The sequence below is a fragment of the Thamnophis elegans genome, chromosome Z (assembly GCF_009769535.1).
Source record: "Thamnophis elegans isolate rThaEle1 chromosome Z, rThaEle1.pri, whole genome shotgun sequence".
NCBI classification, from domain to species: domain Eukaryota; kingdom Metazoa; phylum Chordata; class Lepidosauria; order Squamata; family Colubridae; genus Thamnophis; species Thamnophis elegans.
In genome coordinates, this window is record NC_045558.1 from 86,450,252 (window position 1) to 86,476,257 (window position 26,006).

General features: G+C 39.9%; 2 protein-coding genes across 2 annotated transcripts; one reads left to right on the forward strand and one right to left on the reverse strand.

Moving 5' to 3' along the window:
• Positions 1-701: 701 nt before the first annotated feature.
• On the forward strand, positions 702-22,444 carry VAT1 (vesicle amine transport 1). The gene is made up of 6 exons (XM_032235064.1): positions 702-1,383; positions 13,472-13,679; positions 16,497-16,667; positions 19,688-19,777; positions 20,614-20,855; positions 21,520-22,444. Exons 1-6 carry the CDS (start codon positions 937-939, stop codon positions 21,622-21,624), a joined length of 1,263 nt encoding a protein of 420 aa, XP_032090955.1. The 5' UTR covers positions 702-936; the 3' UTR covers positions 21,625-22,444.
• Positions 22,445-23,000: 556 nt separating this feature from the next.
• Positions 23,001-25,688, reverse strand: LOC116520737 (splicing factor YJU2-like). Its single transcript, XM_032235065.1, has one exon. The coding sequence runs from the start codon at positions 25,159-25,161 to the stop codon at positions 24,169-24,171; it is 993 nt and encodes a 330-aa protein (XP_032090956.1). The 5' UTR covers positions 25,162-25,688; the 3' UTR covers positions 23,001-24,168.
• Positions 25,689-26,006: the final 318 nt, after the last annotated feature.

Sequence of the window (26,006 nt, forward strand, 5' to 3'; positions counted from 1 at the left end):
TAGTGGAAATTTTGAGTAGTTCGGAGCACCGGCAAGTACATCTGGCTGGCCCCAGAGTGTGGTAGGAATGGAGGTTTTGCAATATCCTTCCCCCAGGAGTGGGGAGGGAATGGGGATTTTGCAGTATCCTTTCCCTGCCATGCCCACCAAGCCATGCCCACAGAACCGAGGGTAAAAAATGTGCATTTCACCACTGCCAACAATGCAAATTTACAATTATCAATCCCAGAATCAATGCAGCTTGCTGTGCTCCTGATCTGTTCTGAAAGAAAAAAAGATGATGATAGTAATGAAATTGGGGAAAACAGCAAGAAGAAAAGGATGTTGAATAGTGATAAATTACTACCATAACAGAAAAGATGCTGGAAAATGGAGAGTGCAAGAATATAGACTTATTATTCTATGAATGCTTCCTTGGGGAATAAACTCAGAGCTCAGAAGTGCATAAAGGAGGGCTGCCATTTTATGCGTATTTGCTTAGAAGAATCTCGGTCTAAAAACACGCGCATTAAATCTGGTTATACATCTGCGATGCTACGTGCGATTTTACTTGGGAATGATCCTATTATGCTCAGGGGAACTATGGAAAAAACAAGCACGCACTTCACTTTGTTTCTGCCGGGCACTCCCAGCCCTACTAGTCTCCGCCTCGCTTTCTGAACAAGGAGATGGTGGGCGTATTGGATCCGCTGACGAAAAGTCAGGCGGGCAAGTCTTTCTAGGTGGAGCCATCGATTCTGTTTTCCATTCCGCGTTTTCCAACTCAGCATACTAAATTAGATCCAGCTAGCGTTAACTTCCAGCTCCAGGTTTTGCAGGCGACCTACAGCTGCTTAGTGCATCTGGTCGGCCGCGCCTTCTCCTCTTCCTCTTCCTCTTCCTCTTCCTCCTCCTAGTGTATGCGCACCACTAGCTGCTAGTGCCCAAGAAGCCGCCATGTCCGGAGAAGAAACTGTCGGAGAAGATGCGGGAGCCCCTCAAACCAGCACCGTTGCTCCTCCCGCAGAGCAGCAGCAGAACGAAGGAGCAGTGGTGGAGGCAACAGCGACTGGCTGGGAGGGAAAGGCTGCTGAAGGGACATCAGAGGAGGCTCCCGCCGTTTCTACCAGTACCACTGCTTCTGGTCGCCCGTATAGAGCACTGGTGCTCACGGGCTTTGGTGGTTACGAGAAGGTGAAGGTGCAGATTCGGCAGCTGCCTCAAGCGGAACCCAGTCCGGGCGCTGGCCAAGTTTGCGTGCAGGTCCGGGCCTGCGGGCTCAATTTTGCTGACCTGCTGGCTCGCCAAGGGCTCTACGAGAGGCTTCCTTCGCCGCCCGTTAGCCCTGGCATGGAGGCGGCGGGAATCGTCCTGGCCGTGGGCGAGGGCGTCTCCAGCCCAAAGGTGGGTAAAGTGTTCTCGGCGCACAACAGACGTAGGCCACCACGCCCTGGCCAGCGTGTCTGCAAGATTCAGACGCGGGGAGTGGTTGGCAGCAATTTTTTGCGCCGCGGCTGCGAATAACGGCTGCCCATCCTAATCGGAAATGACTGAGAGGCAGAAAGATGGATGGTGGGAGTAGTCACTATCCCGATATTTAGGTGCAAGAAAATGGGTGGGGTACCTCGAGGCGGTCGGGAAACGGCCTGCAGTGCTGGGAAGACCGAGACTTGTGGGTCTAAAGGGTGTGTGTGTGTGTGTGAGAGACACACAAAATCTAAATGTGAGTTGTAGAAGAAAGAAAATGTGTAAAACTGACTAAGGGCCCCACCCTGTGGATTAAGAGGTGGGTCGAAGGATAGAAGTATCTTTGCCCTTGTAACTGGCAGAAAAGTGGGTGTGGGCTTCCTTGCTAAGACAATGAGATGTCAGACTTCTCAGCCAGCCAACATAATCTGTCTTGGCCTCCTTGCTAAACTAGGGCCATCCAGAAGTGAGGGAATAGATTCAGAAGATAGAATTCTAGGATCTCTCTTGCTAAAGGCTGGGAAGTGGGTGATGGTTACTATGGGAGACATTTTTGGAAACTGACCAATCTTTGATGACCACCAGGACATTTTGCTTCCTTAAAGGGATGCGGTTTTTGTCCCTGGCTTCCCTTGGCCTCTAGCTTAATCCTTTGAAGATACGTGGGGGCACAGGGATATTGGGTGAAGAAGAACTATATCATTACTCATCTTAGCCACTGAATGAAGGTGGATGGGGCTTATCCTAAAAAGGGATTCAGAAGCTTTTTGAAATACAAATCCAGCTGAAGCCCTGCTGCAACAGTGAACTTTTGCCCAACCCACTCCAAAGCCTGGAGCTCTCAGCCTTGCCCAAAAGGGTGGGATGCAGTGGGCAGAGCTGTCAACCCTTGACTCAAGAGAGCCCTTCTCAGCCTGGTTATAGAACAGGAAATGGCCTGCCATTGGGATCAGGATGCAGGTTTTCACATTACCTATTTGTAGAATTTTGTATTTCTAGCATCAATATCTTTTCTCAGTTTTCTCACAAGCTATATGGTATAGTGATGCTTTTTCTTCCCAAGAGTTTAATCTCTGGATTGTTTTTCAGTGCCTCTGTTCAACCTGAAACACAAGGAAATATTGACACCCATATTCACTCACTCTCTCACTCATTAGAAATTGCATAGGGTATTCAACTCTGGGAGGTTCCCCTTGTTCCCTCTGGGAGGAATTCAAGGATTACAACTGTGTCTACATCATCTACATCTGCTCCCCGCTCCTTTTCTTTTGGGAGCATCCCCAGTTATTAAGCTGAAGCACAATGTGCTTTCACTGTACTTCTTATCTGAGTTCATAAATCATGTGTTGTAAAACAAGCTTGAAGCATATCTAATCTGCTTTAAATGGGGGTGGGTGGAGTAAAGAAAACTGGACTTGGCCCCTGTTTCTGCTTTAACCCAAGGGCAATTGCAAAGATTCTAAGTGTTTTTTTTTTAAAAGCCACTGATTAATTAAATAAGATGGCGTGGCAGTGGGGAATGGGAGAGGCAATGGGCCTTTCTTCTTAGTCATTTTTGTCTTGTAACAACCCTTTGATGAGTCTGGATATGCCAAAAAGTACCGTATTTTTCGGAATGTAAGATGCACCTTTTTTTCCTCAAAAGAAGAGGCTGAAAATCTGGGTGCGTCTTATGCACCAAATACAGCATTTTTGCCTCCCAAAGCTCCGCCCCTTCACCAAAATGGCTGTGCATTGCCTTATGGAGACTTTCAGAGAGCTCCTGTGGGCTGGGGAGAGCAGAAATGAATAAGAAATGGGCCATTTTTGTCCTCTCCCAGCCCCCAGCAGCACTCTATAAGCCTCCATAAGGCTATTCATGAAATTTGGTTTGATGAAAAACAAGCCATTTTTGTTCATTTTTGCCCCTCCCCCAGGAGCACTCTGCAAGCCCCCCCCCAAGGCTATTCATGCCTTTTTGGGGGAAAAACAGGTTTGCAGAATGCAAAAATGTATTTTTTTTCTTTTGGAAAGCTCTTTAATTGATTGATGAGAATTGCATTGATCAAGTGCCAGCAGAAACACCTACCTATCTAGTGTATTTCTCTCTCTCTCTACCTTTACTTACCTACCTACCTACCTACCTACCTACCTACCTATTCTCTCTCCCTATCTACCTATTGTATTTCTCTCTCTCTATTTCTCTCTATCCTTCTAGCTACCTACCTAATCTCTCTCTCTCTCCCCTACCTGCGTACTGTATTTATCTCTCTCTATCTCTTTCTATTTCTCTCTCTATATATATCCCACTACCTACCAATCTACCTACATACACTCTCTCCCTCCCTCCCTAATGTATTTCTTTCTCTCTATTTCTCTCTCTCTCCTCCTACCTACCTATTGTATTTCTCTCTCTTTTTCTCCCTCTCTCTCCCTCTATCTATCTACCTACTTTTTTTTAATTTGCCTCTTCAAAACCTTGGTACATCTTATACTCCGGTGCGTCTTATACTTCAAAAATACGATAATACCTGGACAGATACATTACTCTGATAGGTACAAGGTCAATTGTAAACTGGTGTTCCTAGTTCTTGTCTAATTGCTATATTTTCATATTGGACAAATGTAGATCATGCCTAAGAAATTTCACAACTGTATTACCTTCCTCCTATCAAACATATCCCTGAATGTCTCTTTAAACACAAATCTATTTCCTTTCATTAACTTTTGAAGCTTGACTTTCTAAACAGTTTGATTTACAGGTTAAGAACCTGCCAATGCATGCATTTATTGATGTAGACTTGTTCCCAGGCAGAGTTAAATAGCCAATTAAAAATTAGATCTTTTGAAGAATTAAGACTGCTTTTCTTTGCAAACCAGTGTTAATAAAATTTAACAATTTCTTTACATAGATTATGTACAGAATGATCAACCAACTGTTTAAGGAGGACTGGATTTCATAAGGGGCAGTGTTTTTTTGCCACCTACAGGAAGACATTTCATGAGCAGCTATTTTCTTTGCAGTTAACTAAGACCTGATATCAATCTTACCCTTGAAATAGGAAAATCATTTTGCTGGTTTCTGTTCAGAACTTGAAAAGCTTCAATCTATCTCACAACTATTTAATTGGCAGGGATTCTACGCAGTCCTCAAAGGTCCTGCCTCATGCTATTGTTCTCTATTGAGCAGGATATTAAGGGAGATTTGTAAGAAGAAGATGTGGCATTTCAGCCGATTTGGTTGAACAAGACTGGCACAGAACAAAGGCTGGACGTACCAATATGACACACCTAGATACCTTTCAAATTATCTACTAATGATAATCCTGATTGGGACTAAGATTTATAATTGAATAAATCTGGAAATGCCAGTTTGGGGAATTTCTAAAGTGTTTGATCTCTGTATTTTTTTAAAAATGGCAAGGTTTTAAAATTTTGTTTCATTTACAAGAGAAGGGAATAATCCCATGGAATATTCCAATCAAACTAAATTCAGGGGTGGGTTCTGGCCAGTTGGATGTGTGCTGTGCGCACACATGCAGCTCAATGGAAATTGTTCTGTGCTTGCACAGAACTAAAAAACAAGATGGCGGTGGTAACGGTGGCAACCAGGGAACTGTTTCAGAGGCGTGTCCAGCCTGGGTCACTGCTGGTTCTGTGACCCAGGCCGGCATACTGCTACTGGTTCAGCTGAACCGGGCCAATCTAGTAGGAACCCACCTCTGGCTAAATTGGATCAGAACATTAAAATATTAGTGAATATTGTTTGGGGTGGCAACTTGTAATGGTGTGAAGGGCACAACTCAGCCTAACAACCTGTTGAAAGGCCATAGTGATGCTTCTAGTAATGGAATGATATTGCACTGAAAAAAAATTCAGATTTTTTTTCATGGCTTGAAGTTGGCTAGAACAACAGCAGGAAAATCCCTGTCATTTCTGTCCTTCACCACCTCCATGCTCTCCAAAATGGTCTAAAATATATTGCTAATATTAATCCATTTTGCTGCTAAAATTTGGCAATTTTAGTGTGTATGTGTTTTTCTAAATTAGGGATGCAGTTAAGAGTGGAGAAGGGAGTATTTTATCTTTCAGGGGCCTCATGCTCCCATTACAACTCTTCAAAAGAAAATAAAAGAAAATTCCTTAATTATTTTTGCGTCCAAATTTCATATAGTGTGTAATCTTCAGGGGGAGGGGGTTATGGGAAAGGATTAAGAGTCGAAATGAGCGTGATTGGCTTGCCATTTCTGTCTTCATTAAAAAAAAAGAAGTACAAATTTAAAAAAGAAAATTCAGTTGCATTGCCCCAAAATTTTAGCAGTACAATCCTAGGATGTTTAGAAGCTGTGTCTTGTTTGTTACTTAGTTACTATACATTCTGAAATCTTTGGCAATCTAATTTATTTCCTAGACATATATGTATTTGTACGTATGTAGACATCATGAAATTAAGGTAACTAGAAGCTTTTCAATAAAAAAGTATTAGTTACAGGATCAGTCTTTATCCTGCTGCCTTTTTGCTTTGTGGGATTTCAGGTTTGTACCCTCCAAACCATGCCTGTCTGTTAGGCTATGGAGTTCTATAAATCAAACACAGAGAGATTATTGGAATATGTAGGAAAGAGTCACATAATACATCAATTTTTTGAAAGCAATCATATTTTTTTCTGGAATCATACAACCACTTTATTAATCTTCTATTGCGGCAGAATCAAAGAAGGAAACCATGGCAAGTTTAAGCAACTGCTAACAGGATATGTATACTTTGAAGCACTTCTTCCCTAAAATGCTACATAACTCTAATGTTGCCCTTATCATCCCAGACAAGCTAGAAAACAGACTTGTATATTGGGATGGATTGTCCATGAAGAACACACTTTTCAGACTTAATAGATATGGGGGAGGTGTATTTTATACATTCCCTCTCTTAGGTGCCTAATTTTTACCATACACTGTTCTTATTAGGCATAGGGTAAATAACACGGGGGGGGGGGTTAGTTTAGATTTAACCTAGTCTAAATCACTATTTGACTCTGGAAATAAATATGAATGGAAAACAGTCTTTGAGTTCCTACTTTCCTTCATCCCTGGCAAGATTGTGAAAATGAAATTACAAACTTCTAATTTAGATTGGTGAGATATGGTGGTCTGAATGTAGAAACGTGGTCAGCATAACTATACTTGGTGAAAGCAAAAAGGTAAAGGGTTTCCTATAAGTCATGTCCAACTGTAGAGCACATTGCTCATCTCTGTTTCTTGGCAGGGGGAGCCAGCATTGTCCAAAGACAATTTCGTGATCATGTGGAGAGCATGGCTATTCACCAGTGATGGCTAACCTTTTCCGGACTTAGTGCCCAAAGCACACACAAATGTGCGCACCCCTGAAAATATAATGGCATGTAGCCCCTATGCAAGTGCCCCTCCCCCATTCATATATGAGTACCTCCCGCACTCCCCATGCACAGGCACAGCAGAGACTCAAAGACCAGTTGGCTGATGGGAGGCATGCGCGCATGTGCAGCAGATCTGAACTGGGGTGACGGCTCATGGGCCCACAGAGAGGGCGCTGCATGCCACCCCTGGCACGTGTGCCATAGGTTCGCCATCACTGCTGTACACAAAAGATGCATAGAACCCTGTTATCTTCCCAGCAAAGTGGTATCTATTAATCTACTTGCATTTGCATGCTTTCAAACTGCCATGTGGGCATTTATATTGAAAGCAAATATAATAATAATTTACTGAATTGTTAGCAGAGTTTATAAAGGGGTAAGGGCTACTCCTCACAACCATGTTCAATTATTTATTAAATTTATTGGTAGCCCATTTTATCACAGACAGTGATAAATGGGTGGCCAATAATATATCACAGCATGTTAACATGTACTATTTTAGCTTAGACCGTCTGGTTCTCATGTGGAACAAATGATTGATGGAATCAACTGGCTGTGGGGCATCACTAGTCTGCAGGAAAAACAACCTTGGCATGTCCACAGCATTTTATGGTGATGATATAATCTGATAGCCTTGTGGCAGAAAAAAATACAAAGTCACAGATAGTTGAAGATGAATTTAGGCCCATCCCTACGTTGAAGTGGGATAAGACAAAAGCAATGGTATATAGAGATATTGTTTTAAAATGTTTGGTGGTCTACCTTCATACTGAAGTTGAACGAATGGGAGAACAATCCCCCAGTGCAGAGCTGCCACAGGCTGCCAAACTCTAGATGAGTGGTAAATGATAGCAAAGAGATACAGAAAACCTAGTTCTAACATTCAAGGATCACCTATTTTCTAAAGCACGAGAAGGCAAGACAAGAAACAATGGATGGAATGGAAACTAATCAAGGAGAGTTGCAAATTAGAACTAAGGATAAATTTCCTAACAATTAACCAGTGCAACAGCTTGTCTTCAGATATAGAGAGTGCTTTGTCATTCAAGGCTTTTAAAAAGAGGCCACTTGTCTCCCGCTTGAGCAGGTGGTTGGACTAGAAGACCTTGAAGGTCCCTTCCAACTTTGTTATTCTGTTCTGTTAACCTACATCCGAGATAATCTGTCCATAATATTGCATAAATACTAAACTTGTATTTTAGTTTTTAAAAGATGTGTGTAAAAGAATATATCTTAAAATATGATAGAGAACTGTAATAGAGCAGAGACAGAACATCTTTATATGGTAAGCCAAAACATGTACAGTACGTTTGAGGTTCAGAACAAATATTTTTTCCCTTGGAAAAACTAGATAATACACAACACTATAATTGATTTCAGATTTAGGGCATGTCAACATTTTCAACTTTCAATGTCCAAACATTAGGGGTGCTCAAAAGTTGTGAGCCTTGGGGATTGTAAAATTATTTTGATTACTTTAATATAATTTAGGTGTGCTTGATAAGTAACTAGATAAATACCATAACTTTTAACCTTTTGTTTTTTTCATATACCACAGAAATAATTATTTCTGAAGTTCCTCCCAAACCGATCTGCTGCTTGCTGTGATAGTGAAGGAGGTTAAGAGAAAAAATAACATAGGAGCCTGAGGATTCCCTAAAAGCATCTTTGTATCAGTATGTGTAATTTTAATGTAGCAAAGCCTTTTGAGAATTAAATAAATGTATTTGTTGTTATGAGCTGTGGAAAGAAATGCTAAACTACATTTAGTGTTAACAATGATTAATGTACTTTGCCACAGCCTGCAGATGCAGAAGAAGCTAATGCTAACAATGGTTAATCATTGTTTTCCCAATTAGCCAAGTTTTATGGACTTGCACAATGCACCGAACCATAAGCTAATCACACCAATTGTATTTGCACACATCCCTATATTAGTTGGCTCTTTTCTAGCTTGATGTTTGCAGGCAGGTTATATAGCCCAAATGCCACAGCAAAACATGGCCATCAGTGTATGTGCAAATCATCCCTTTCCAGGTGACATTTGCAGTAGCCTCGACAGATCTTATTTTCAATTAACTTTTCTGTTTATGGAGCAAAAATACACTTGTTTATGGTCTGATTCATATGGGAGCCACTATCCACAAGGAAAGGCTAATTCTTTTATGAGCATCTTATTTTCCAAATAGACAATACTTACCCCAAAGAAAAAGTGACAAAGAATCCGGATAAGTAAACACTAGTAAATATTTATCACTATTTCTGCTTTATTCCTAGAGACCAGAAGGAGAAGTAATTACTCGGTTATTTGCTGTAGCTGTGACATGCAGGCAGTATCATGGCTAAAAGAAATTAAGATTTCAGAAGGCTCTACACTTTAATAAGTATCTTTCACATTTAGCTGAAATGTCAAGGCAAGCCATAAACTTGTTTAGCATATTGTAAGAATGTATCTAAAATTATGCTTTAGGATGAAGGTCTCCTAGCACTAACAGTCTCTGGCTTCTTGAAATGAATTTTACATGGCAATGTTAGAGATCCTAAATTGTTTTTCTGTAGTTAGGAGAAAGGTGAAAAAAATGATGGTCACATGTAAAAAAGTAATAAGCATAAGGCCATGTTGTCTAGACCACCTATAAAATGTGATTGAGGCAAGGGCAATTGCACAATGAAATCCTCATCTAGATATATGCAATAGCAACTGAAATTCAATCCAGTTGTAATACATGTGTTGTATTCTCACAGGAAGGCAAGTCTTTGTTAGAATGCCTGGAATATTAATAAATTTCTCCTCAGTTCTAAGTTGCTTCTCTCATTGATTAGTTTCCACCCATTGCTTCTTGTTCTGCCCTCAGGTGCTTTGGAGAATAGTTTGACTCCCTCTTCTTTGTGGCAGCCCCTGAGATATTGGAACACTGCTATCATGTCGACCCTACTCCTTCTTTTCATTAAACTAGACATGCCCAGTTCCTGCAACTGTTCCTCATATGCTTTAGCCTCCAGTCCCCTAATCATCTTTGTTTCTTTTCTCTGCACTCTTTCTAGAGTCTCCACATCTTTTTTACATTGTGGCGACCAAAACTGAATGCTGTGTGGCCTTCCAAGGCATTATAAAGTAGTATTAACACTTCACGTGATCTTGATTCTATCCCTCTGTTTATACAGCCTAGAACTGTGTTGGCTTTTTTGGCAGCTGCTGCACACTGCTGGCTCATATTTAAATGGTTGTCCACTAGGATTCCAAGATCCCTCTCAGAGTTACTACTATTGAGCAGGGTACCACCTATACTACCTGTGCATTTTGTTTTTCTTGCCTAAATGTAGAACCTTACTCTTTTTACCATTGAATTTCATTTTGTTAGATAGTGCCCAATGTTCAAGTTTGTCAAGATCCTTCTGTATCTTAAGCCTCTCTTCTGGAGTGTTGGCTCTTCCTGCCTTCTTGGTGTCATCTGCAAATTGGATGAGTTCCCCATTTATTCCCTCATCCAAATCATTGATGAAGACGTTGAAAAGTACTAGGCCTAAAACAGAGCCTTGGGGTACTCCACTGCATATTTCCCTCCATGTAGATGCAGTTCCATTGAGGACTACATGTTGAGTGCGGTTGGTAAGCCAGGTACAAATCCATCTGGTGGTGATGCTGTCCAACCCACATTCTTCTACATTATCTAGTAGTACCTTATGGTCTACTTTATCAAATGCCTTGCTGAAGTCCAAGTAAATTATATCAACGGCATTCCTCTGGTCCACTAATTTTGTCACTTTGTCGAAAAATGCAGTAAGATTAGTCTGGCAAATTGGCATCATGCTGGGAAAACAGGTAGCAGATCTCAGACAAAGTTCCTTGGCATTTAGTAATTATTTCTGCCGCTTACTTTTTAAAGGGTAGGGCATTGTCTTAATCTGGTCTTCAGTGGAAGTAGAATAGACAGATTCATTCTGGTGTATGTTTTATTGTCTTCTCTGTGCTTGCAGTCACTAATCACATTGCAAGTAGGCCTTGCAATAAAATATTGCATTATAGAAATAGCTTGTTCAAATTTCCAATCACTGTTTCATTCCCCATCCCTTGATTTTCCATTTCTCTCTTATCTTAATTAGTCCTTGGCCCTGAATTTTGATATTTTTTTCAGCAATATGTTTTTATAGAACTACTGATTCTTCCTTTCTGCATAAATCTAGCTATCAAGACCAGTCCCAGAAATTGATATTGTTTTATTATATTAAAGTTAATTTGGAAATGTTTTGAAAGAAATGTAGTGTATCTGAGAATTCATAGAGAGATAAATTCTTTCAAGACATACTAAATCCATTTTTTGAATCTGCTTTTATGGCTTGTAAGCGGTGGTGAAATGCAGCCGGTTCTATCCAAGTGAACCGGTAGTGGTGGCAGGAGGCCCCACCCACCCACCTGGACGTCATCACGTCCCATTTTTGACACTCTGCACATGTGCGGAATGTCCTGCGAATGTACGGGAGTGGCACGAGTGAGCAAAGTGAGTGCATACGCACTCACATTTGCGAACCAGTAGTGAAGGTAAGTTGATTTCGCCCCTGCTTGTAAGTCTTTTAAAGTTATAGGCTTACAAGTTTGTAAGTAAAGTAGCAAATTGTTAAGAGAAAAAAGCCATAGATTTACAGGAGATAATTCAAATATTGCTTCCCAAATAATTACATTAAAATTAAAAATAATAAAGGAGATACTAGGTATGTTTATGTAGTAGGAAATACTTTTCACAAGTTGTATTCTTCCTGGGAAAAACATCATGTAAATAATGTTTTGAACAAATGAATGCAGAAAATCTTTTTAAATTCTTTAAAAAGAAATCAACGAACAGGAAAAGAAATATTGGTATTGTTCTGCATACTTCAGCAATAAATATCTGTAGAAAAGTGCCCCATTAACCAGAAGGAAATACAACTGAATGAAGATTGAGTGCTGTTTTTCCTAATGCCTTGCCTTTGCTGTGTTTAATAAATCAAATTCACAAAAGTTCTTAAAAAATAGGCTTTTAAATAATGCTCATCATTTCAGCAATAATGCTATCATTTGAACTGTGTTTTCTTTCTATTTTGGCAGTGCTCTGTACAGTAGGTTGAGAAAAAACTATATTTGTAGTAATAGTTCTTATTGCTGCCTTCCAGTTGGAAATTCTGGAAATTGTAATTCTAATTATCTGGAGGGACATTGACATATATGACTGAAGCAGGCCCAACCACTTTTTTCCACACCCAGTTGGAAACAAGATAATATTCTAACTAAGGGTGGGAAGTCTGCAGCTCTTCAAATGTTGAATTACAACTCCTGACTGATGTAGAGAGAAATTGAGGGAGTTATAATACTCTGATACCTTGAAAACCAACTTCTCAAATCTTCACCTTCATTGAAAAACTAGCAGAACCAGCACATGGAGCTGCTCCTGGTAACTAACACAGCTCTTGAAGTAGAGATGTCACATGGGTGCACTGATACTGAGCTTGTTTCTTCCAAATGCTCAAACAGCAGTCCAATGCAGAGTGCATTGCAGTAAACCTCTCGAGCGTTGACAGTGGGTTTATGAAATGCAGCCTTACATCAATAAATTCTGACAAACTCCAAACACTATAACTTTCATAAATTTACATAGCTATATACTAAACAGAATATATGTAGCTCTGGAGTCCAACTTTTATTTATTTGGTCAAGGGTGAAATTTGCTATTTGAAGACAGCAGTTCATGAGAAGGTGAAGGGCCTCAGCATCACACTTTTTCCAGATACCAGAGCCAAATAAACACAGGATTTCCTCTCTGCAGAGGAAACGGTGGTGTTTTTTTCCAATGGTGAGCTGGCGGAAATCTGGAAATGTTGCCAGAAAGATGTATTGTTTGCACGGTCACCTCCAGAAACCCTTGCACCCTGCCATTGTTAGGTAGCATGAGCAAGAAGCAAAGAACTTGTCCATGCTAGCATTCAAGCTAGATGCTTGATTGGTTTTAAGCTGGGAAACTCTGGGAGTTGTGTCCACATATCTTTTAAGTTGTCAATGTTGAGAAGCACTATTTTAAATCTATCTAGTTAAAACTTGCAGACTTGTTTTCAAATATATACTATTAGCTGATCACATGGTTCTAGTTTAAAATACAGCAGGACCTTTTAATGGAAGAATGATCAGCTAATTTTAGGATGCCTCTTTATATTATACATCACCCAAGAGCGTCAGTTGCTTCTCTTGAGGAAATGTTCAAGGAGTCAACCAAATATTCAAAGAGTTTTCAAGAGAAAAGGTGGATTTCTTGAATTAAAGCCTTTTTGAAAAAGATTCCAGTGAGAAACCTCAGGTCAAAGTTACTCACATGATCCTTATATATGCTTTTTCTTAATATTTAGTATAGAGCTAGCCAAGGATTATTCTAAAATTTGCCATCTAGTGTTCAAGCATATGCCTAACATGAAGCAGATTCTTGCACTGACTTGTAAATGGGATGGCATCCTGTTCATGGAGGTCTCACCGTAAGGGTATAAAAGACATGGGACAAGCTTTGCATTTATAAAAGTTGCCTGGAACTCTGCAGTGGGTAGCTTGAGATCTATTCAAATTTAGCCTTTCATAATCCTGAATTTGTGTTGAGTGTCCTAGTTTTCACAATTATCTTTTTTTTTTTTGCTAGGTTGGTGATAAGGTGATGATTATGGCCCGGTCAGGTCTCTGGCAAGAAATTGTGACAGTCCAAGCCAATCAGAGTTTTCCCATGCCGGAAGGCATGAGCTTTGAGGAAGCAGCTGCCTTTCTGGTCAATTACATCACTGCCTACATGGTTCTCTTTGATTTTGGCAATCTGCGCCCTGGCCAGAGTGTCCTTGTCCACATGGCAGCAGGTAACAAAACCTGTCCTACTGTTCTTGCAGTGTATTGCTAATGTGCTTGAGGCAAAAGTCACTTCCAACATGGACTTTGAAGTCTTCTCCTGCTCTACAATACTAATGTATTTACACTCATGTGTTAGGTTTATAGGTAGCCCTCGACTTACAACAGATTGATTAGTGAACCTTTGAAGTTACAACAGCACTGAAAAAAGTGACTTGTGACCATTTTTCCCACTTATGACTGTTGTAGCATCTCCATGGTTATGTGATCAAATTTCAGATGCTTGACTAATTTAAGATGGTTGTGGTGTCGTGGGATCATGTGATCATCTTTTGTAATTTTCTGACAAGCAAAATCAAAGCCAGAGTCACTTAACAACTGTGTTACTAACTTAACAGTTATAGTGATTTATTTAACAACTGGGCCAAGAAAGGTCATAAGATGGGGCAAAATTTATTTAACAACTGCCTTGCTTAGCAATATAAATTTTGAGCTCCATTGTGCTCATAAATTGAGGATTACCTGTACCATATATCCCACCTTTCAGAGTGCTTGCGTGGTGAAAAATTTTACCTCTGTTATTTTCAATTGATTATACTGTTGGGACATTTATTGGCAAGTATTTTATTTTTTGTGCATCTTTTTGAGAGATTTTTAGATAAAAGGTACCCTGTTTCCCTCAAAATAAGACCTCCCCAGATAATAAGCCCAATCAAGCTTTTGAGTGCAGGCACTAAAATAAGCCCTCCCTTGAAAATAAGCCCTCCCCATCACAACAGCAGCCATGAGGTGAGGATGCTCGCTTGCCTCCTGCACCTCAAAAATAATAGGACCTCCCAGAAAATAAAGCCAAGCGCTTATTTCGGGGGTCAAAATAAAATAAGATCCTGTCCTACTTTTGGGGGAAAATGGTATTAACGTATCTTAGATACAAATGAAACAAGTCACATTATGAAAATATATCTGGCATAAGTTCATATAAATTGGATTTATACATTTGTGGTACCAAAGTAACTTTATTTTTGATTCATGAGAATTCAGTTTTTAAATTATGGTTTATGACTTAGAATGCTCTGTGAATCAGCTACTTATGGCTTATTCACTAAACATTGTTTAAAAATCAAGAGTGTACATAATCTACAGATAGTCCTTGACTTAAAACTATTCATTTAGTGACTGAAGTTATAATGGCATTGAAAAAATTGTGACTTACAATCATGTCTTGCACTTATGACTCTTGCAGCATCGCCATGGTCATGTGATCAAAATGTGGATGCTTGGCATACAGAATGTATTTATGACAGTTGCAGCATCCTCTGGATTATGTTACCTTCATTTGTGACCTCCCCAGCTGGCTTCTGATAAGCCCGGTCAATGTGGGAAGTTGAATGACCACACAATCCACTTAACAACTGCAGGAATTCACTTAGCAATCATGGCAGAAAAGATCATAACACTGGGCATTCTTAACAGTGGAAATTCTGGTCCCAGTTGTGGTTTAAGTTGAGGAGTACTTGTATAAAGCCAGCCATCATAAATTTCATGGGGAAGTGGGATTGGAAAACTATTTTTCCCTAGTCATACATTGGGTTCATAATGGTGTTAAGTTGGATGGGCAATCTTGAATCCCCATAGCAATTTCCCCCTAAACATTCTCTCTTTGTGATTTTAATGGGTAAAAACAGATGGCAAAGTCATCCCATTTTGAGATGGAAACATATATAAATACTGATATCCATTTTACAAAAGCCATTTAATAGTTTAAAAAACTCTATATACCTAGCATCACTCTTATATGTGTACTGTCAAAGAATGTGGCATATGGCCCTTGGTCACAGAAACATTGCTACCTCATTCTGAGGCTTAGTTTCTTTTAAATTTGGCTTGTTGAACATACCATAATGGCCTGTTTCTATATAATATTATGGGAGAAAACAATTATAAGGCACAATCATTGGATTTATAATATTGCATGATACAAAACTAATACATAGTTGTATAGTTTGTGGTTAGCCCATAGCCATTGTGGTTACCATAGTTAACAATTCAGTATATTGTGAGAACCTGGCTATTGGGTTACCGGTAACTAAGCAAATCATGACATAGAGATAAGCTGTTTGGTACCTTTTCTTGGTATACATTAGGCCCCCTGATTTGCACTATTTTTTAAATAAAGCTTCCCTTATTATTTTTAATGGAATCTGATATATTGCAAAGAAAAACACTAGCCACAGTGTTTAAGCTTAATGTATTATGATTGGCTAAGCCTATCATAAGCAGCTATTTATTAGTGGACCTCAGGCATTTTAAAGTTCTAGGTATGTTACCAGCCCCCAAAGTTGCCTCTTTTTGCTTTAGTTTGTTGTGCAAATACAGCCATCTGTTCAGTTTATGTTATATAAGAATGTAACATGTGGTATGTTATTTGTAACATGTAATATGCACCAGAAACTGACCTTGCTGGCCAAAGGTCAGAAATGAAATGGAATTGATCCAATAGCAGCTGGATGCCTGTTCTTACTCAAAAGAGTTCTACTCACTTGCAATCTATCCAGCTCTCAGGGATTATGGTGGGGAGATAGTCAGGACTATTAAACAGTATCAAATACCCTTTCTTGTGTTAACACTGTCTTCATGCTTTGCCCATTTTATGGTACTACTGAGAACATCTTCCATTAATTTAACTTTGATTAAGTTACATGGAAACATCTAAGTTTAGTGAGGATAACCCATGTTGACTCTTAATGAATGGAAAACTTCCACATTTTGGGGGAGGGGCTTGCGGGCCTTCTTCATTACTCACTTGACGCATTTTCCCCTCTCTCTAGGTGGTGTGGGAACTGCAGCCGTCCAACTCTGCAAAACCATGGAAAACATCACCATTTTTGGCACAGCATCTGCTTCCAAGCATGAGGCCCTCAAAGAGAATGGGGTGACTCACCCTATTGATTACCGGGCAGCTGATTATGTGGCTGAAGTCCGGAAAATTTGTCCCAAAGGTTAGTATAGGCTGAATAAAGGGATGGGATGGAGCAAGTCACTTCAAGTTCTTAAAAAAGACTGTCTTTCTCTCCTTTAGGGAAATGTTGCTCTCCAAAGTTGGTAGCCCCAATGTTATTTTATGTACTTTTATTATAATTGCAGCCCAGCTTAATCAGGGCCACCTTTTAAATCAGGTTAAATAAATAACTTGAGTTGGTGGTGCTTTGTAGAGCTATCAATCTAAATTAATTTTTCAAGAATGGAGATTAGTGGATTCATTCCGAAATCTGCTCAGGCCATACCTTTATCAGGACTAACAAAAATATATCAAACTGGGAGCAAACTTTAAGATCCAAGAGTTACTAGATTTGTTCCCTCTGTATAAGAATAATTAACTAAACTGTGAGAATATGCTTTGATTTCTAGAATGAGTTTATATCTAATCTTAGGTACAATTCAGTCTTATTTGAAAAACCTTTTGGATTACAATTCTATTCATGGAGTTGTGGCAAATCTGGGTTATAGAGTTTATATTTCAATCTGATATGTAGTCTGATATGTAGTACACATTATTTTTAGCATTTTTCTATTGTATGTTTACATATAGCTTTTCTTTTTCCTGTCATGATTTCAGTTTTGTTACATATTTTTACATTTTTATATTTCAGTAGGGATATGTTTTAGCTAGAAATGGCATATAAAATTTATTACATTACTGTTAAGCTCTTAATGGTGCATTACAATATATTAGCCATAAGAATTAGTTATTCCATTTTTATTTAGTTTTATCCATATTTTAATGCTTACATTGATGTTCCCTTCATTTAATTCCTATACGCTTTTAAATCAGCATTATTTTTTCCCTTTTTTCTTGAAATTATTATAATGAAAGAAAAAGTGAAAAATTGAAATCATAGGCAGCACCTCTAGATTTATTCATAGATGTATAGTAAAAATAGAGTATGAAAAAATGTCAATACATCCATCACCACCAGATAGATTCGAAACTGGCTGACCAACCGCACTCAACGTGTAGTCCTCAATGGAACTGCATCTACATGGAGGGAAGTATGCAGTGGAGTACCCCAAGGCTCTGTTTTAGGCCCAGTATTCTTCAACGTCTTCATCAATGATTTGGATGAGGGAATAAATGGGGAGCTCATCAAATTTGCAGATGACATCAAGCTGGCAGGAATAGCCAACACTCCAGAAGATAGGCTTAAGATACAGAAGGATCTTGAGAAACTTGAACATTGGGCACTATCTAATAAAATGAAATTCAATGGTGAAAAGAGTAAGGTTCTACATTTAGGTAAGAAAAACGAAATGCACAGGTACAGTATATGAGGGATCTTGGAGTCCTAGTGGACAACCATTTAAATATGAGCTAGCAGTGTGCAGCAACTGCCAAAAAAGCCAACACAGTTCTAAGCTGCATAAACAGAGGGTTATTTATTTATTTATTTATTTATTTATTTATTTATTTATTTATTTATTTATTTATTTATTTATTTATTTATTTATTTATTTATTTATTTATTTATTTATTAGACTTCTATACCGCTTAATAGGGCTTTCAGCCCTCTCTAAGCAGTTTACAAATTTTTTAGCAAATTGAGTCAGCAACTTGCCCCCACAGTCTGGGTCCTCATTTCACCCACCTTGGAAGGATGGAAGGCTGAGTCGACCATGAGCCGGTGAGATTTGAACCGCTGAACTGCAGATCACAGTCAGCTGAAGTGGCCTGCAGTACTGCACCCTAACCACTGCGCCACCTCGGCTCTTAGAATCAAGATCACATGAAGTGTTAATACCTTGGTAAGGCCACACTTAATACAGCATTCAGTTTTGGTCGCCACAATGTAAAAAAGATGTGGAGACTCTAGAAAGAGTGCAGAGAAGAGCAACAAAGATGATTAGGGGACTGGAGGCTAAAACATGAAGAACACTTGCAGGAACTGGGTATGTCTAGTTTAATGAAAAGAAGGACTAGAGGAGACATGATAGCAGTGTTCCAATATCTCAGGGGTTGCCACAAAGAAGAGGGAGTCAAACTATTCTCCAAAGCACCTGAGGGCAGAACAAGAAGCAATGGGTGGAAACTAATCAAGGGGAGAAGCAACTTAGAACTGAGGAGAAATTTCCTGACAGTTAGAACAATTAATCAGTGGAAAAACTCGTGACCCGACAAAAGGGCGAACGACAACAGCGCGCCGACAACAGCGCGGAGACAGAAGGGCGATTTCAGTCGACAGAGGGGCGATTTAAGTTAAGGTAAGGGTTAGGTTTAGGGTTAGGGTTAGGTTTAGGGTTAGGTTTAGGATTAGGGTTAGGGTTAGGCTTAGGGTTAGGGTTAGGTTTAGGGTTAGGGTTACGTTTAGGGTTAGGTTTAGGGTTAGGTTTAGGGTTAGGGTTAGGGTTAGGTTTAGCGTTACGTTTAGGGTTAGGGTTAGGGTTAGGGTTAGCATTACATTTAGGATTAGGGTTAGGTTTAGTTTTACAGCACGCTTTTGTTGCCGCGCTGTTGTCGGCGCGATTCAGCGCTCATTCGTCGGAGCGCTTTAGAACACGCGGTTTTGTCACCGCGGTTTAGTCGAGTGCGGTTTTGTCGTTGGCCCTTTTGTCAGTGAACCGAAAAACTTGCCTCTAGAAGTTGTGAATGCCCCAACACTGGAAGTCTTTAAGAAGATGTTGGATAGCTATTTGTCTGAAATGGTATAGGGTTCCCTGCCTAGGGAGGGGATAGGACTAGAAGACCTCCAAGGTCTTTTCCAACTCTGCTATTGTATTGTATGTTATGGGCATTCTGCTTACAGATTTATGGTTGACTGAATAATATATTTCAATAAATTATTAGTTTGTATTTGAGACTGATTAATTTTTTTAAACAAAACTTAACAATAAAATTAAAGTAAATGAAATTAAAATTATTGAAACCTGGTTAAACTGAAAATGTCATGTGGGGAAATTTATTTCCTTTCAATTGAAATTTTCCATTTAATAATTTCTGTTTTCTTTCCCCCCTTTTCTTTTTTAGGTGTAGATGTTGTTTTGGACCCCTTAGGAGGTTCAGATACCACAAAAGGGTTTCACCTCCTGAAACCAATGGGCAAGCTGGTCAGTTATGGTGAGTCAGAAAATATTCCATCAAAGGATGGTGGAATTCATCAGAAGTTGAGTCGGGGAATCTCCTAAATCTCAAAAATTAGATCTGGAATTTGAGAATAACTAAATGAGATCACTTGCAATATCAAGAATCATTCTCTGAAATTCAAACAAAAAGTAATGATACAAGAGGTCTGGTTTTCTGGATCAAGTCAAAGCTCTAATAGTGGTTAGCTGGATGCTTTAGTGAAATTTGTTCTTTTAAGATTCTTTTTTATTCTGCCTTTATTATTTTTATAAATCACTCAAGATGCTAAACATATTCAACATAGCTTCCTCCTTTTGCTTGCTCCACAACAACAACCCTGTGAGGTGAAATGGACTATAAAGCAAATATCCAAAGGCCACCCTGCTGGCTTTCGTGCCTAAGGTGGGGCTAGACCTCACAGTGTCCTTGTTTCTAACCCAGTTCCTTAACCATTTAAAAAAAGTGTGTGTGTGTATTTGTGTGCACTTTGGGAAAGGAAAATCTTTCCCCAAATCCCATCCTTGCAAGGTATTATTCTGCTGTTGAGATAGAAATAGACTTTCCTCTGCTTATATAGAAGGTAGGGGTAGATTGAGTTGGACTGACATATATCGGTGTAACCTAGAATGTCCTCATCTTCTTACAACTACTTTATTAACTAAATTATAAGGGCCATACATTCATGATAGAAGAATGCAGTTTTGGAATGAGAATTGCTCCTATGCCACAGTATTTTGCATTTAAAGAAAAAGCCATTTTGGTTTTCGAGGCATAGCTGCCAGAGTTATTATATTAATGGATCTCAAACAGGGTATTTCTCAATTTTGTAGGTGTAGCCAACTTGCTAACAGGGCAGAGGAAGAACCTAATGGCTATGGCAAAGACCTGGTGGAATCAGTTTAGCATCAATGCCTTGCAGCTGATTCATCTCAACAAAGCAGTTTGTGGCTACCACCTGGGCTACCTTGAGGAGGAAGTGGAGGTATTAGCTGCTGTGGTGACCAAGCTAACTGCTCTCTACAATCAGGGCAAAATCAAACCAAAGGTGGATTCTGTTTGGCCCTTTGAACAGGTGAGAATGCTTGGTCACCCAATGAGTTATTTTGTGTTCCACAATAAAAAAAAATGCTGCCTTTAGCTTAATTTATTCCCCTCCAAAGAACTGACATCATTACAGACTTCAACCCTAGCAATTATCCCCAAAACATTTCAGAATGTTAAATGTCTGTTGGCCATCTGCCATACTCTTATAATAGTGTCAGGAATGTCCAGAATATAGATCACATTCATTTGGTTGGCTTTTTAAATGCTTGAGGGAAGGCAGATTCATTAAAAAAAAAATATCTGGCAGACTTTTCAAGGGCAAAGACCACGAAAAGAAAGTATAAAAGGCAAATTGTGTTAAAGTTTGTGTAAAGCCTTCGACTGATTTTAGATTTAGCCTTCTAATGACAGAAAGTATTTTAAAAAGTGAGTAACCAAATAAGTAAGTGGCTGAGTCATTTAATCAACACTCCCTCTCTCACATGTACTTGCTTCTCTTTCAAGGCAGATGCTATCAAAACAAACTCCATGTCATGTGTGACTTTAGTGAACAGTGAGTATGTATTAAAAAGAGAATAATGAGTATAGCTAGTTTAGAATGTAAGTCTGACATATGTCCTTGGATGCATTCTCCTTGGTCATATTTCTTGAGGCAGAAGGAATGAAATAGTCTGGTCCTTCTTCTGATGCAGGTGGTTGATGCCATGAAGCAGATGCAAGAGAAGAAGAATGTTGGGAAAGTTGTCTTGGTCCCTGAAGCTCCACCGAAGGATGAAAACAAGAAAACAGAGAATTAAAGCAAGGGCCATGGGTGAACTATTTGACCTCAGGTTGATTTTGGGGGACTTTTTTTTAACTGCCTCCCCTCCCCCACACCTGACCCTTGAGGGAAGTAGGAATGGACAGGTCTCTCACTGCTGTTAATGGAATAAGTGATTGAAGAAAAAAAAATCTTGTGGTTAGTTGACCCTTTAAAGTTGAGGCAAGCTTCTAGGTTTCATAAAATCTTTACAGAGTGGAACTTAAAAGATTGCCATATCCCAATGAAATTGGTTCGTTAAGTTTAAAAAAGAAATCCAGCACTTCTTTTGCAATCTTGATATTTTGCTCTTAATGGGACCACATAGAGAATTATCTGAAGTAAAAAGCATACAAGGCCAAACCTATCAATTGGCAATGTCTTTGATTTCTTGATCTTAAATTTTTGAGCACACTGTTCAAAAATGCCTAGCAATTGTTTGTCTCTATGACATCTTCTCTCCTTAGCCATCTTAACTCACCTTTAAATACTTAATGATTAGTAAGTTTAGAGAGTGTAAAACACCCAGTTTTAGAAGCTATTGGCAGTTGACAGTTTCCATAGAAACAAATATTTGAATCTGCTACTTTGGAAGGGCACATTTAACAAACAAAAAACACTAAATATCTTTGCAGCTGGAGGGAGATGTGAGGAAGGGAATTTTGTCTCTGGGGTATTCATTTACCTTGGTGCAACAAAGCTACCACTGCTTCCTGCTATATGAAAATCCTCTGTGCTATATAGGTAAAGCTCATATATCATATTTTTTTTGTCAAAATCTACTACAGAGAATGCAAGTATGGAAAATCAAGGAATTCCCAATGAAGGCAAGACTCCCAAGTATGCTTCTTTTGGAGAGAAACACTGACGGTTTTTATTTAATGGTTTATGTAGACAGACATATGTTTAACAGTACTAAACAACTGACTAAACTGTAATCTCAAAATAGTTATATCATGTTTGCCATCTCTGACTTGTGGCTTGATATGAGGCTGCTCTAAGAATTAACTGTAAAAACAGCAGAGATGTTCTCAGTCAAAGATTGGAGAAATACTTTAATAACCTTATTTCCTCTTACAATTCTTGTTTAACTTCGAGACCCAAAATATCTAGATGTGCATCTGTGTCTTAAGATTCACTGCAGATTAAATATTATCTTAATATTTTTATGCTGTAGAGTAAGGGAAACAGGACCAATTCTGTACAAGAAACAGATTGAGCAAGAAATAGTAACAGATTTTAAATTTGTAAGATTCTGTCTTGAAAAAAAATCAGTTGGTCATTTGTGAATGTATCTGGAACTATTTTTGCTGAATATCTTTTTTGTTGAATAGATTAAGTCTAATTCTATTTCATTCACCACTATTTCTGAAAGCTCTTCCTTGAAAATCTTCAGAGGGTTTTTGTGTATGTATGTCAGTAATATTTTTGCTATTTTAGGAATTTGATTCTCAGAGTATATCTCAGCACTTTGAATTATCCAGTTTTAAAGTTCCTCCTATTTCCAGGAGTGTTGCCAATCTACTATGGGTGAGGCTGTTATCCATCTTCATATTCCAGTAAACAAAATATCCAAGAAAAGACAAAGATCCCAAGTTGCTTCCTTGGATTTTTCTTTTGATTCTCACAGTTATGGCAGAAAAATCCTAAATCTTTTTTTTTTTTTTTTTTAACATTTCTAGCAAAGTTGAAATTTATTTCTTTTTACGGACTGCCATGTGGAAAAGGCGGATTTGGGAAATAGTAACATTGTGGGGATTCACCCTGGGTGTCCACTAGTCTGGACAGGATCGTCTTCTTCTGACTAAGATGCCAGGGTAAATTATGGTCTCTTCCATTTCAGGTCCGTTAAAGTAGCAATTCTCCATCTCGGCAATTTTAAGACGAATTCTGGGAGTTGAAGTCAGCACATCTTAAAAGTTGCTGGTGTTGAGGAATATTGAGTTAGACACCAGGAAGAGATGGGGGTGAGAAGATTTGATGTTGTTTTTATTCAGCTGAGAACATCAGATGGTTTGGTCCTGCAGTCCTTCAAGAGGTCATTAAGCCAGGGGTCCCCAACACCCTGGGATGCAGCCCATTACTGGGCCATGGCCTATTTGGAACTGGGCCGTGGGAGTGGCAGGTTGGACGCACAGGCATGCCCGCACAGCTCAATTTGCAGTTGAACTGCGTGCGAGTGTGTTTGTGCATAAACCCGCCACTCAAGTGAGTTGAGCTGCCCGTGCGCGCATGCACGCTGGCCCGCCACTCACCTGGCCCCGTTTCCCTCTGTCCACCCCAGCCGGGCCACCAAAAAATACTTGAGAAAGGACACCACTCTCTCAACCAACTTCACCTTGGGGGAAAAAACAAAATAATGTTCTTTGCTCTTCATGCCTGGCGGGAAAAGTGATGGGTGGCGGTCTTATCCAGTGGGACATCCCAGATTTCAGCTGGTATTTCCACGAAATAAAAAAGTTTCTCTCCTCAGAAGTGTGGGGGGTGGGGGGTGGAGAAGGTCTTCTTGCAACCTTACAGATCTTTTTTTCCATTCAATAATTCAATCACTTTTACTGTCATCGCTGTCGGAGTAAGCCCCCAGGAGGCCGAGGGAGAAGACCCCCGTGTTTGAGCTGTGCATGGTCGCTGTAGAAGCACCCAGACTGTGCTGATATCCGCTCCCTGGTTCTGATGCTGCCTCTTGTCCTCCCGGTCCATTGGCCGGCCTGGAAATGGGCTTCTTCTTGGCGGTCACCAATCCCGACAGTTGTGTCTTCACTGAGAGTTTTCCCACACTCCGTTCCCAGCTTTCCAGCTTTGGCTTTTTAGCTTGTGGCTCTGAATCCTGTTTCAGGATGTCAGTGGGCTTCCCTTTTGCCAGTGGCTTTGGCCGAGCTGGAGGGAGGTCTTCTCCTGAATCGGAATCTTCCAGCAGTCTCCGGCTTTGGGCTTGCTCCAGCATGGATTTCATTTCCTGCTCGTCTTCCTCCAGCTCCCGCTGTTTCTGCTGTTCCTCAAACTCTTTGTACTGATGCAACATGGATTCAAAGTCCACGTTGGCCTGGCGTTGGTTGAGGTCTTTCAGCTCCTGCAGGTTTTCCAAAACTTCCATCTCTAGTTTGGAATCCTTGGTTCTGTTCTCCAAAACCTTCATGGGATTATTCAGCTCCTCGTCTTCTCTTTCCTTCTGCAAGCGTTTTTCTTCTTCCTCCAGCAGTTTCTCGGCCTGGAAGTTTCGGGTGGCTCCGTGCTCCATGGCATAATCCGTGTTTTCGGGATCGGTCTTGAAGGTGATTTCCGCCAGGCAGCGTGTGCATTTGATGTAGAACCGAAAGATGGGAAGTCCCAAGTAAGATTCATTCTGCACCGTCTCTTTCCGGGCGTTAAATTTTTTGCCCTTGTAAATGTACTCGCCGCACGTCTTGCATCGCATGTTAAAGGGAGCCATAAGCCGGACCACATATTGCCTGTCCTTTGGAAGTTTAAGCTTAGGGATTTTAGATGGATCGAAATCTGGAGGGTAGTATTTGTTTAACACTTTCCTTTCCGACATTTTGGCCCTTCGCGGTTGTTCCCTGTCTCCGCCAAACTCTCCCCAAACACCGCCACTTCCCGGATTCCCAACTCGTTCCGCCTCCTTCGCTATTATTGGCCATCACACGTCGGAACGGAGCAGAAGGGGCATCCTATTGGTCTGCTTGGCGGTCAGTCAGCAGTCGTCCCTGCCCTAGCCGTCGCTCCATTTTTGCGTCTTTTAATCAGCGACTGTTTATATATCGCGTCGTTTGTCCTGTCCTAAAATACTCCGTTGGGGAAACGAAGAGCTGGCATCACTAGTTCCGGGGCACAAAAATCCTAAATCTAATGTTCTGTTCTTTTATTGTACTAGGAAAAAATATTTTCAGTAGATTGTATCAGCTAAGCATTTTTCTTTCTGGCAATTCTTTTTCTTTCACACATCCAAAAGCCATCTATGAAAATGTTGAGACCAACCCTCAATCCTCACAGAAAATATATATTTGTGAGGGGTCCTTGGTGCTCTCTGAACTTGCTTGTTTTCTTGCAGATGTTTCATTACCCTATCTAGGTAAGTTAGTACTGATGATGTTACCAAGAAATTCTCATTTCAATCCTGAGCTACAAATACTCTCCTTTATTGATATATTTGTGAGAATTGAAACCATCTTTGACATCCTTTTGGCCCATTAGCCCTTGATTGTTCAAGTTATTTAGGGGGATCCACAGCTTACAATCTTTTGCAGAACTATGTTTATTAAGCATGTCTGTTTTATGAATAGGACATTTTCCAATTCTGGCACAATACCACAGCTTTTCAATCTTTAGTACTGCATTTCATTCCTGATACTTAATTGGGAGTAGTGGGGAGAGAGACTCATT